The sequence below is a fragment of the Pristis pectinata genome, chromosome 1, assembly GCF_009764475.1.
Source record: "Pristis pectinata isolate sPriPec2 chromosome 1, sPriPec2.1.pri, whole genome shotgun sequence".
Taxonomy (NCBI): Eukaryota; Metazoa; Chordata; class Chondrichthyes; order Rhinopristiformes; family Pristidae; genus Pristis; species Pristis pectinata.
Window position 1 is genome coordinate 23,249,483 of NC_067405.1, and position 14,073 is coordinate 23,263,555.

Genomic DNA, 14,073 nt, shown 5'->3' on the forward strand with positions numbered 1-14,073 from the left:
TTTAAAAAGCTTTTGTAACTTTTATACTCATTATTTATTCTGTAAACTTTTTACTGTCCATTTAGGTTTTGTTTTAGCAATTAAATAGGTATGATTTCCAGGGGTGAACATACCTATACAAAAAAGCCCATTATTCATGTGCAAATTTTGACTGTGATTGTTGGCAGCTTATACAATAAAATTTACAGAAGATGCACAGAAGTGTGTTAACCTCGGACCTTTCTGATTTGAATGCCTAACTATACAATTTTGAAGCTAATCAGCAGATTCTTTTTTTGCATATTTTATGATAGGAAAATATCTTAGGCAAGTTTAAATCCTGCTTAGTGGAGATGAAATATATAATTTATTACATGGAATTGTGTAGTATTTACAACACTGAAACAGACAATTCCGTCCACTCATGTTTTCAAGTCTCAATCTTTCTCAACTTCATCAAGTCATTTAAGAATTAAAGATTTTTATTAGCTTGCCTTCTTAAGTGGAGAAATTTGTTCTTTCAACCAGTCGTTTACTTACAAAAAAATGTAATTCGATGTCAGTTGTAAACATGCAAATAGTAGCTAGCAATTCTTCAGCACAGACTATGTTGGATTGCTATTTGACTCCACCTACAACGGTATCTTGCTTGTCAATGACTCTGAGTCGCATTGAATTTATATTCGAATACACTGAGTAAAAAACACAAGGTAATTGAAGGTAGAAACAACAGTTTAATTATACTTTGAGCTTCTGGATCAAGAGAAGTAACAGTTAACACAGATGTTTCTGTACCATAATATGCAGAAAGAAAATGAATGAGGGGTGTTTATAATTGTGTGAAATTTGTAATGTGGAACAGTACTATTGCACAGAAACCAAGATGTCTATATATCAGTACACTGTGAATCTGCTGTCCCTGTAGACAGAATCTCTAATAACACAACTGGACTCAGTAAAATAATGCAAGTGAACTGAGAGCAGAATTCTTTGTTCTAGTTCAGTGTCCATGTGATCACTGCCAAAGTGCATTGAAAATACCTTGAAACCACAACTGGATTGCTTATTGCAGAAGGTCTGAACAAAGCATCTGGGAAATGCTTATAACTTCAAAGCAGTCGTGTGTTGTTTAGAGGTTAAAGACCTTTATATGTAGCTGTAGAAACCACAGAGTGATTTAAATAAAAGCTTCTTGCATGCAAATGAAAAAAATAAGATTTCTCAGGGTTTGAGCTGTGTTTCAAGACAGTATACTGTATAACAAATTGGATCAGGAGTCTAGCTGTAAAAACATGCTCTAAAATCTATACTTTTCAGAAAAAAATGGTTTAAATTTTCCATTTTCAGTTTGGTGGCTGACGTGGTGATGTTCAATTCTGCATTTAATATGGAATCCTTCCTTATGGCCATTGGCTCTTTCATGAAGCTAATTCCCGATCATCGGCCCAAAGAACTTGAGAAGCTCATCAGACCCAAGTGTCAAGTACTGTATTTTCCAATCAAGTTTCCTGACGTTACCAGGTCAGTAACTGGAACAAGCTGATATTTTAAGGTCACTAAAGAGCTAACATGAGTACAGTCATTTTTCTTGGTTTTCTAACTTTTTCATGCGAGTGCCCAAATTAATAACTCATCCAATCTAAGTTTGTTGAATACATATAGATATTCGTAGATGATTGGTAGTGTCTATCGTCTTTTTTCAAAACAACATTATTTTTTGAGCAATCATTTCTTTTCGGTCATTTCATGAGGGGTATTTTACCATATTGGACAAGAGTACATAATCCTGAACATTTACTTAAGTTGCAGGTTTTCCTGATCTCTACAGTATGTCATATGAAACCTAATATTGCAGATAAACTTATAGGAGCTGATGTTGGCATAAAATAAAATTTCTTAGGGACTGACAACTAACTGAGCCAAATTCATGAAACTAGATTGACATTTTTGATAATTGGCCCCTCCTCAAATGTCGGTTATGTTGTAAAACTCCAATTTTTCCACATTATACAGTCACCAGTAATGTGAGCTTTTTTTTCCAATGGCTTCCACAGTTAGTGCTGAAACTAAGTTTAAGATAATGATTACTTTCACTGGTGGTGTTATTGGATCTATAGTCAGGGAAGCAAGGAGTTGAGTTGCAAGATGTTTTGTTTAATAAATTGCAAAGATTTCTGCTACCTTTTAATCTGTTTTGCCTCACTGAAACATTCACTTTTATTTTCTCAAAGCATAGTAATGTTATAATCAAGTAAGAACTTGAGATCTGCCACAACCGTGACACTGATTGATAGCTAATGCAAAACCTGAAGTAAATTGTTGATGCACAAAAAAAATGATCCCCTCACCAAAAAAATATACACCAACTTCACCAAAATGCGAAGTGAGTATATTATGTTTCACAAATGACATTATGATTGACCACATTAATATTCAATTTTTCCTTCATAGGTACAAAAACATTAAATGCTCATTCTGATGGTCTATCATTTGTCACCATCAATACATTAAAGATTATAATGTAGGCTCACTTTCAGCTCGCTTTCTTATTCCATGCGTGAGCATGGCATGCTATTTAAACTGCATTTGTGATAACAGTATAGAAGAGCTCATTTATCTCACTGTGAACAGTAAAGTATTATTAGCCCAGTTTGTTTTAGTAATTATAAGCTGCTTAAGTCATTACTGTACAGTAATGGAATTCATTTGATTGTACATATCAAAACTGAGATTGTGGTACATTTGCATATTTTCTATTATCTAATGACATTCATCTACACCTGCAGAAATATTCCCTCTGTAAGGTGACATCGGTCAAAATGAGAGTTTTCTTTCCAACATGAGAGGTTTTTGTTAATCAGTTCATTTAGCTTTCTTGCTGTTGATATCTGCGTAAAAGAGATTTGACATTGAAACAATTGAATTGGAGATGAATATTTGCCTGAAGAATTGCTGGAATTAAATAAAAAAAAGTTATCATGTTAGAAATGTAAGGCACATGTGTTTGAAATTAAAATTAAGTCATCATTTAAGTCTGTGAATCTATTGAGTATCATGACCCAGACAGGATGTGATTTGGGCCAGGTTTACAGGTATATTACCAGAGTGTTAGTTCAGGTGTCATGTGCAACTCCTGTCTTCAGGAAGCAGTTGCTATTTGACTTAAATCTTTCTGAAGATTCCAATATTGGCTTAAAAGGCTCTTGAGCATCTTACCGGCTAAGTTACAAGCTCCACATAACACAGGCCTAGACCTTAGTAGCAATTCTGAACATTAAAATTTAAAAATGACAATGACCAAAATACAGCAAATGTTATGATCTGTGTGTATGTTTTTGTTTAGAGATGACAGTAGCTTCTGTTGTCTGTGCTCACTGGGTGGGCTGAGATTCCCCTTTTCACATTGAGTGCTATGTGTATAATAGTAACAACTCTTGTGTCATGGAATGAATGTAGTTATTGGCAGAGATTCAGCTGGAGGAATAGAAGATAAAGGCACTGCCTCCTGCAGTATCAAACCATACACACCAGGAAATTTTAAGGCAAACCAGTAATCAAATCTGAGTTTGTATTTCTTGGCAGTTGTTATTCCCTATGTTCTTGGGTTAGGAGGGGGAAAATTGTCTAGAGATCCTGCTTTCCAGTGATGGAACTCGAATTGTGCACATAGGGTTCCCATGAACTCTGCCAAATCTCATTGTTTCAGGATTAAAGTATGATGATTTAAGTAAAATAATATTTGAGAAGCTGCTAGATTTGTAAATCGGTAACGATTCAATACCTACAGGAGAGAAAATCGGCTGGGGAAGGGAAACATACAATTGCAAATTGGGAATCTACCACCAGAAGCAAAGTGGAATCATTTCATTTTCCTCTTGATAGTTTATAGTGTTTGTTAATTTGCTATCAGGAAAATACTTCTAAAATAAAATAAGAAAAGCAAAACTGTTCTTAAAAGAGAGAAATCTAGTTGTTCAGAGCTGTCAAGGTTCTTGAGGAACATACCAAAATTATGCTGTAGCGAGACTAGTCCCAGGTTAGACCACACCTGGAGAACTGTGGGCAGTCTGAACATCACATTTTAGGAAGGATATCTTGGCCTTGGAGAGAGTGTTGCATAGATTTACCAGAATGGTGCCCCAGTTTAAGGATTAATTTATGAGGAGAGATAACACAAGAGTAGGTTGTGTTCTCTGGAATTTAGAAGTTGTCAAGATAGAGGGGTGATGGAGAAAAAACATTTGCATTAAGCGTCGTAGTCTAAAAGCTGGTAGAAATCTGGAACACTCTCTTCAACAAACCACAGTTACTGCTAAGCAACAGTTAATTTTAAATCCAGATTGATAATTTTGTGATATAGGATGGGAGTCCCCATTGATTTGGATGGGGATTACCAATCAGGAGAATAAAAGGAATACAAAGTTATGTTTCTTTTATACTTCTATTTACCTAAAAAAAAATCTTATGGTCAATGAATCCCTGACGCTAATCCACCTCCTTTGGGTCATTCCCAGAAAATTGTTATTTATTCCATACAGGTGCACCCTGAGACTGCAGTATGTATTATTTATTAAATTTAACTGGTGTGCAGAGAATGATGGGATTGTCATCACACAGAAACCAGGACACTAAGTTATTAGATTGCTGTTCATGCCATTTATTCAAAATATTTTTCATATTTTCGTTTGGAGCTGGTATCATAATTGTAAACCAGTGACATTGTAAGAATGACAAGTGCGATTGTTTTACTGGATTGTAAGCACAACGTAAAATGTTGGCTGAAGGCACAGGACTCTGCAGATAGTGGAATCTGGAGCGAAAAACAAACTGCTGGAGGAAATTAGGGGGTCAAGCAGCATCTGTGGAGGTAAAGCTATGCTTGATGTTTTGGGTCGGGACCTATATCGGGACCGAGGGTGCAGAGGCAAGATGGCCAGTATAAAGAGGTGAGAAGGGGGCTGGAAGGGTGGGATAGGAAGAATAGGCCAAGGGACAAGAAACCCAGGTGGATGGGAATGTGTGTATGGTGGGCAGATGGAACCTGGAACTGGGTGTGGGAGGCTGACAAATCTAGGTGACAGGGTTGGGGGTGGGGCGGGGGGGGGGGGTGGGGTGAAATGGAATGGAAAAGGTGAACAAAGGCAGAGAGACCCTAGGTGGACTGGTGGCAGTGGGAAAGGAACACTCGTACCATTGATTTGTAGGCTACTCGAGCAGAAAATGAGGCCAAACACAAACTAGGTGAACATCTCACATTCCACTTGAGTAGCTGACAAATCAATGGTATTAACACTGAACTTTCCAATTTCAGGTAATCCACACCCTCAGTGTTCCTTTCTCACTCCCACCGATCCACCAATGTTCTCCCTTCTTTTGTTCACCTTTCCCATTCCCTCACCTCCCACCCCCACCATATTACCTTGATTTATAATTGTCTCACGTATGGTTCCATGTGCCCGTCACCCACACACCCATCCACCTGGGTTTCTTCTCCCTTGGCCTACCCTTCCTACCCCTCCTACATTGTTTCTATCTGCTCATCATCCCTCCCTTATTTGGTTCCACTTATCACCTTCGAGCCCGTGTCTCTACCGTCCCCTTCTTCCTCCCCACCTGGCTGCAACTGTCCATCATCCCCCACATCACCAACCTGTCAGCCCCTATCTCACCCTTCCCTCTCAACTCTTAATATTGGCTATCTTCCTTCCACACTCTCAGTCCTGAGGCAAATGCCAAACATTCCCTTGTCTCCACAATTGCTGCTTAACCCACTGAGTTACTCCAGCAGTTTGTTTTTTGCATAAAATGAAGGCCTTTGAATATAAGTTGAACAGTTTGCAGTATCGTTCTGCCAGTAAGACTACAATCAATTGAGGAAGGGTGGCAAAGACTTGGGAAAGAAACCTTTTAGCACTTTTTTTCTCTAATGCAATACAATTCTACAATCAACTTGTGTTTTCTGTAGTTGCAACCTGGGGAGTCCATTTGCCATGCTGGGATTTTATATTAATTACCAGGGGTGAGAACTTCGATTTAAACTAAGAATATCCTTACATTCTTTGCCAACTTTTGATGAAGAATGTTACTGTTTTATCACTTCATGTGATATGCACATCACTGTCAAAGCTAGCATTTATTCCCCATTATCAATTGCCCTTGACATGGTAAGCTATTTCCTTAAGCTGTTGTAGGTACTCTAATAATGTGGTTAGTTAGGAAATGCTAGGATTTTGACTTAACAATAATGATATGTTTGCAAGTCAGCATGGAGGGGATCTTTCTACCTTGGATGATTTTGCTTTGTGAAAGATACAATAGAAGTGCAAGGCATTGTTGTGTTTATTGCTGTTGTCCTTGTGATAAAAGTAGTAGGTCAGATCTTTCACCCTGATAACAGTCCTAATGCTAGGACCTACCCTAGCATCCCCAAACAAGACATGGTTTCCAGAGCCTTTGGCAACAGCTCCCCCTGTGATACTCTGATTGGCTCCTCATGGTGTCTAATGGGTCAGCAAAAACGTCTGTGGGCTTCCCAGCCACCCAGTGAGTCCATACCAGGTTAAGCCTTGTGCTGTCACAGCAGCCCTATTCAAAGGAATGGGAGACATTAATGGTCAGGAAAATAGAAAGTAGTTTTATAATTATTTAAATTGGTTTCACTGTTTTAAATTGATTTTTAGAATATGAATATATTTTTTAGGCTTCTAAATGCTGACACTTTTTAACAGGTTCTAATTGTTAGAGTTTGTGAATATCAAAGACTGTAACACTAACACTTATGATAGCTGTTGAGTTAGAGGGTGGAGCCTCAATAGCTGCCAAAGGGCTTCTGTGAGTTCAGCAGACTAGTTGCCCTGACGTGCACCCTGTGAAACACTCAGTTGGGCTTCAGCTCAATAGTAAATAGTACAACAAGGTTTCCAAAAGTATGGTTTGGTTTTAAAGAGTGAATATTAAGGAGTCTGAGGTGAAAACTGAATAAAAGTTTCACATGTTTACCCTACAGGAAACTGATGTTCCTGCAAATCGAGATATTTGATAAGCAGTCTGACAGCCACGAGACAATCAAGGGTTAAAGAGAGGTCAAAGCACATCATTGCCCATGGACAGTGTAACCAAGGAGCAATATGTAAATGAGGAAGAAGCAGGCAGTATGGCTGGAAGATATAAGAATCTTCTGAGGTTACAGCATATGATTGGGAAAGGAAGCTTTGGCTGGAAGTGCTTTGGCAATAGTTGGATAGTTAAGGATAAAAGTGAAACAACAGGGGGGGTAGCATTGGAGTATGGTGTGATTGATTGCCAAAAACTATAGAGAGGACAAGAGAGGCGAAGTGCACCATGAGGACAGTTGTTAAGAATAGAATATCTCGTTGACAAGGCTTTGGCCATTTTTATGTATCATCATGAAGTTTCTGGGGAGATGGGCAGAGAACACATGTTATACTTTCTCAAGTTTTGGACGGGAAAAGGAGGCTGAAGATGAACATTGCTTTTCAAGGACACAGAGTAGCTCTTTTTAGAGGAAGAGAATGCTAACAGTTGCTTTGAAATGGTGGAGGTTAGTGAATAAGGCGTGAGATACAATGATAATGTGTTGTCATAAGGCAGCTGGGAAGGGAGCTTGTGTGGTTCTCAGTTTTACAGGAAGTTGGTGAAGACAGTGTTGGATATTGCCCTATTTCATTTTGGGCACAAGCAAGACCATAAAGTCCAAGGTAAACCAGTTCAAATTGCTTCCTAACTTGTACTCCTTTTGATTTCCTAATCCAGTCTTTTGAGCAGGCAGCAGTTTCATTGAGTCGGTACATAACTTTCAAGCCACACTTTGGGCTTAAATTGCTTGAAAAGTTGGATTCTGGCATGAATTTGTGGCCAGTATTTAACGGTAAGCTGAATAATGAGAATCAGAATGAAAATAAAATGGTAAATACTGTGTCTTAAATTCTCTAGACCCACTGGCAGGTTAAATGTTTAAAATAAATCAACCTAACCTCAAAGTTCGTTCATTGGTTAAGTGGTCAAGTTTTTTTCTCATGCATTTTCACCATTTAGTGAGCCCTTAAGAGGTTGGTGGCTTCCTCTTTCAAAATGTACAGGATGCTAATGAAAAGTTTAATTTGGATTTGGAAACGGGTTATTAAAGGGCCTTACAATTCAAAAATCACCTCCTTTACTACATGATTTCCACTGGAGGGGTAGATTGTAAATTACTTTTTGAAAGTGACCATATTTGTATCTGGAGCACAAACATTGCTATTTACAAATGTAGATGTATTTAAAAGAACTCCTGCTCCAATGTATAAATACTCTTCCATAATCTGCAAATGATACCCAACAAAGATGAATTCTAACTGCCAATATTGTGTTCAAGTGATTGCAAAAGATTCTCTCTTCCCCCTCTCTGTACAAGTATGTAAGCATTAGAAAAAGGCAGGTGTTACAATTAAACCTCCTTGGTTCTTTTACTATAATTGTGCTGTCTGGGAGATTATTAATTATCAGATAACAATACTGGAAATAAATCTGCACAGAATTCAGTTCAAAATCAAGGAACAAAGTCTGGTAATAATCATGCACGATTTCTTGATGTGCAGTAAATTAGTCCCACACTAAAAGACCTACCCAGCATACAATGATGCCTCTTAAAGCATGTATAGTTTATAGCTCCCTCGCTGATAGAGAAGCCATACTAAGAAGAACTTGGCATGGACCACCCATAACTGTATCATAATTTTTATGACACCTGTGGGCTGAGCATATTGCATTTGTATATACTGTCATTGCAGAATACACTGCATGCTCACAATTAAATGGATGGTTTTAAATGTTTTTCAGATGCTTCCCTACAGTGTACATTTCACAAGAGTGCCAGGGATTTTTTTTTTATGTTGCATCCAGTTTTATAAAAAGCATTCGGAATTGTTATGAAAAGATACTGTCAAGTAGTATCCTGTAATGCACAGGTTTAAAAACGATTATTGCCAATCCCTAGTTGCCCTTGTGGGTGCTTATAAATTCACAAAATCTGTGCAAAGGGTATTCACACAATTATTTTAGAAGATAGAACAGTACAGCACAGGAACAGGCCCTTCAGCCCACCAATTAAACACCTAACTAAACAAATTCCTTCTGCCTTCAGAATGTCCATATCCCTCCATTCTTTGCACATTCATGTGCCTATTTAAGAGCCTTTTAAGCATCTCTATCGCATTTGCCTCCATTACCACCACTGGCAACATATTCCAAACACCCACCAATCTCTGCATTAAAAAAATGCTTTTGAACTTACCCTCTCTCTCTTTAAATGCATGCCCTCTAGTATTAGATATTTAGAGCTTGGGAAAAAGATATCAACTGTCTACCCTATCTATGCCTTTCATAATCTTGTATCAGGGTTTAATTGTACCATTTTGCACAGTTTTGGTCTCCTTACCAAAGAAAAGATGCCCTTGCTATAGAGCGATTGCAGCAAAGATTCACTAGATTAGTTCTAGGAATGGCAGATTGGCTGAAAAAGGGGAGTTTGAGCAGTTCAGGCCCATATTCTCTGGAGTTTAAAAGAATGAATGGAGACCTCATTGTAACATTTTACGGGGCTCGACATGCTCGGACAATGTTTCCCTGGCTGAAAAATCTAGAATATTTCAGAGTAATATTATTTACCACTAAGCTGAGGAGAAAATGCTTCACTCAGATGGTGATAATTCTCTGTCCTGGAGAGCTGTGGAGATTCAGTCATCGAGCTCATTTAAAACAGAGTTCAATGGATTTCTGGACTTTAAGGAATCAAGTGATTTAGAGATCGTGCAGGGAAATGGTGCATGGGTTTCTTCTGTTTCTGTTTCTTATGTGTTTGTTCTAGGGATTCAGATGAACATGTGCTCAGTGTGCAGAGAATCCACTGTATCAGTTGCTTGCCATTAATTCAGACAGCTTGGTTGTGTTACAGTGATTTAATATGTTAAGCCCCTAAAAGATAGTGTTGTGGCAGCAGTTTCATTTGTAAGTTGTAGCTTGCATTAATGCATTACTGGAGCATGAACATGTAGGTAAGTATTGATACAGGTGTAAATTTATCCAGTGTTTTGAACAAACCTGCAATTAAAATGGTGACACTGAACATCAGCTGTGTGCACGTTTGCATGGCTTGATACCCTGAAACAATTCAGTTGAAGCAGCCTTTTCAAGGTCTGTCTCTGGATGTTCTTCATGCAGCAATAACTCTTTCCACATATAGTATTTGTAATTCATACACATGTATAAATAATTATCTATAAGGTGTGTGTATGTTTATAAATGCATAGTCATGTGTGCATCTAAGTATAGATAGTTGTGTGTGTGTGATTGTATTATTACTTTATCATTGAACAAAGGATTCCTGTTTAAAGTAATTAACTTTGCTCATTGCCTGATAATGTTTGTTTTGAATGAAAGTAATCTTTACAAATACTACAAGTAAGAAAGTTGTCTCTTAGGATTCACATTGCATTGAAGGACCACAATTGGTAAACATGTTAAAATTCATTGTAATAGAAACTGATAATTGGAATCAGGTTTATCATCACTGACTTGTACATTGTGAAATTTTGCAGCAGTAGTACAGTGCAAAGACATAAAATTACCATAAATTACGAAATAAATAAACAGTGAAAAAATAGGAATAAGGAAATAGTGTTCATGGGTTCATGGACCGTTCAGAAATCTGATGGAGAGGGGAAGAAGCTGTTCCTAACTTGTTGAGTGTGGGTCTTCAGACTCCTGAACCTCCTCCCCAATGGTAGTAACGAGAAGAGGGCACGTTCGAGATGGTGAGGGTCCTGAGTGATGGATGCCACCTTCTTGAGGCACCACCTCTTGAAGATGTCCTCTATGGTGGGGAGAGTTGTGCCCATGATGGAGCCGGCTGAGTCTACACTCCTCTGCAGTCTCTTGCGATCCTGTGAATTGGAGCCTCCATATCAGGCTGTGATGCGACCAGTCAGAATGCTCTCCACCGTGTGTCTGTAGAAATTTGCAAGAGTCTTTGGTGACATACCAAATCTCCTCAAACTCCTAACTAAGTAGAGCTGCTGGCATGCATTCTTATGATTGCATCAATGTTTTGGGCCCAGGATAGATCCTCCGAGATGTTGAACCCAGGAATTTGAAGCTGCTCACCATTTCTACCGCTGACCACTCAATGAGGACTGGTGTGTGTTCTTTCGACTTCCCCTTCTTGAAGTCCACAATCAATTCCCTAGTGTTGCTGATGTTGAGTGCGAGGTTGTTGTTGTGACACCACTCAACCAGCCGATCTATCTCAGTCTTGTACACCTCCTTGTTGCCATCTGAGATTCTACCAGCAACAGTAGTGTCATCCACAAAATATCAGTTATAAGTATCACCAATCATGGTACAATAGAGCTGAATATTGCAGACCCATTATAGTTTGCAGCAGACAAAAGCTAGAGATGAATTTTTGCATGCATTGGAATTGAGGAGAATGCTCCACAGTCACTCCTGGTCAAGACAAGACAAGATGTCTTTATTAGTCACATGTACATCGAAACACACAGTGAAATGCATCTTTTGCATAGAGTGTTCTGGGGGCAGCGCACAAGTGTCGCCACTCTTCCGCCCAAGTGTAGTGGTTGGTGCTGTTCCCTGCATTTTCTTGGAGTTACAGAACAGTGAAGGTAGCACCCATTGTCCTTCTAGATGGATGAAATCCACATTAGGATTGGGAAGCAGGTCTTTGACCATCAGGAGGAAGCAGTTGAGGAGGAGCCTGATGATGACTTTCCCTGTGGCAGACAGCAGGAACCATCTGTAGTTACCACACTCTGACATGTCTTCATTCTTGAAGGTCATCACAATTACACCATTTCTAAGGTCCCTGGTATATCCTCCTCTTCCCAAACACAGATAGTAGATTTGTGACTGAAGTTGTTCAGCACCAAATTTTAGCACTTTAGTGGGGATACTATCAGTTCCTGAGGTCTTGTTATTATTTTATTTGGGATCTGACCTTTTCAACTTCTTGTTGATTGGGATTGAAGGTAAGGTTGGACCAAATAGGCTGCTATGGGATGGAGTCAAGGGTGCTCATATCAAGGACAAAATTACGATTGAAAGGTTCTTCAAAGTGTTCCCTGTCTGTCCTTGAGTACTCAGAGATGTGCAAACTTGAATGTTTGGCCATATATAGCATTGACAGTGTTGAAGAATCTGTGAGTTGCTGAGCCTCCTGTGCTCATTCCAGCCACCATCTTGTATTTTGGGTCAGGGTTTTCTGCTGGAGCTTTTTCTTCAGCCACCTGTAGAGCTGTGACTTTTTCTTTGAGGAATGTTGCAGCTTCCAATCCAGGAATGCCTCACATTGACGTTTAATTATCTCTGATCTTAGTGAAAACCCATGTCAACCAAATCTGTGTAATGGCCATTTTTTTCAATTTTTTAGTGTTGTGTTTCACCTCCAACAAACATCAGCCAATGTTCAAAACTAATGGGTAATTAAGCTATAGCAACTACATTCCTGAACCAAGTGTGCAGACAATGCTTCTGTTGGACACACTTGGAGGCCAAACTCCAGGCCATTTTTGCCTAAAAGAGGAAGGCTCTTAAGTTCAACATCTGCAATGTGAAGATCCTCTGCCAACTTGCACCTTTTTATACAGCACTGCCAGCTGACAATAAAATATCAAGGTGAGATTCTGGAAAATGTAGACCACTTCTTGTATCTCAGGACCACCTCTTGGTGAAGGCAGACATTGCTGATGAAATTCATTGTCACCTTCAGTATGTCTGCACAGTCTTTGGTCAATTGAGGAAAGGGGTATTTGAAGATCAAGCCCTGGCACAAAATTCATGGTTTATCGGGTAGTAGTGATCCCTGCCCTCTTGTGTTTCTGAGACCAGGACTGCCTTTCGCAGGTACTGGAAAGGTATGACCAAGGCTGAGTCTACAAAATCCTCCAAATTCATTAGCAAGGTGTGAACTAATGTCAGTGATCCCTCAGCCCAACATCCCGAGCATTGAGGCCTTAATTACACTCAGTTGTCTTCATTGGGCAGACCATATTGTTTGTACGTCTGACTCTAGACTCCTGAAATGGACACATTGTTCTGAGTTCTGTTAAGGGAAAAGATTACTAAGCGAACAGAGGAAAAGAGTCAAGATTCTGCTAAAAACCCCCTTGATAAAAATATGGTGTTTCCAATGACCCTTGGGAATCCCTGGCCCATGACTGTTCAAAGTGGAGAAGGGATATTCTGTATGATATTGAGAACTTCAAGTCCAAGCATCTGAGCACACAGAATCCCTATGTAATAACAGAAGGCACACACCACTCCACAAACTGACTACTCACCTGCTCCAATTGTGGAAGAGTCTGCAGTTCCCACCTTGGCCTCATCAGACACCTCAGAACTCAGAAAACCAGAGTGGAAGCAAGTAATTCTCAATCCTGAGGGATGGCCCAGAAAATGACTCTGAATGTAATTACAGCCATGCTTTTAAGCACCCTTCATTCTAGATTTTTTCTACTGTGCTTGTGAATTGAAGACTCCTAAATGCAAATCCTGATCTCACAAAAAGTGATTAAGCTTGATATTCATATTTCTCCAGCTGCCATTAATTGACATGTCTTCTGTTTTATGGAATATGAAATCAAAGGTACCTCCACTTTTTCTGTCAATAAAATGAATGGGTACCATCAAGGAAGAAGAAAATAATCCCTCTCCAATTTAGGTAAATTTTGAAGTCCTAGGACAATAACCAGAGTGTCCTAATCTACATTGGTTGGCTGCCTATTTAGGATTGCTTGGGGTTGGAATGATATCCAGAGGTTCGGTATAATAGGTAATGTACATAAAAAACTCTTCCTGCATCCTATACATGCAGTAAAAAGTTAGAATAATAAAAGTAAATCTAATTAAAACTTTTTTTTCTGTTATATCATGATAGAAATGGTCAAAACTGACCACCTACTCTTCCTTCATATAAAGACTATGGTGCTACAGTAATAGGATCCATGCATTTGCCCACTATTTCACTGCCTTCAATTTCAGTTCAAGGTTTCAACCTCGTGTCTTAAGACTTAATTGGAGGAG

General features: G+C 38.9%; 1 protein-coding gene across 2 annotated transcripts in view; it reads left to right on the forward strand.

Annotated features, from left to right (window-relative positions):
* Window positions 1-14,073, forward strand: part of gtdc1 (glycosyltransferase-like domain containing 1) — a 263,179-nt gene that overhangs the window by 110,985 nt on the left and 138,121 nt on the right. For both annotated transcript variants that reach the window (XM_052017227.1, XM_052017221.1), the window contains exon 5: window positions 1,327-1,500. In XM_052017227.1, coding sequence (XP_051873187.1) covers window positions 1,327-1,500 — 174 coding nt within the window. The remainder of the gene's footprint in view (window positions 1-1,326; window positions 1,501-14,073) is intronic.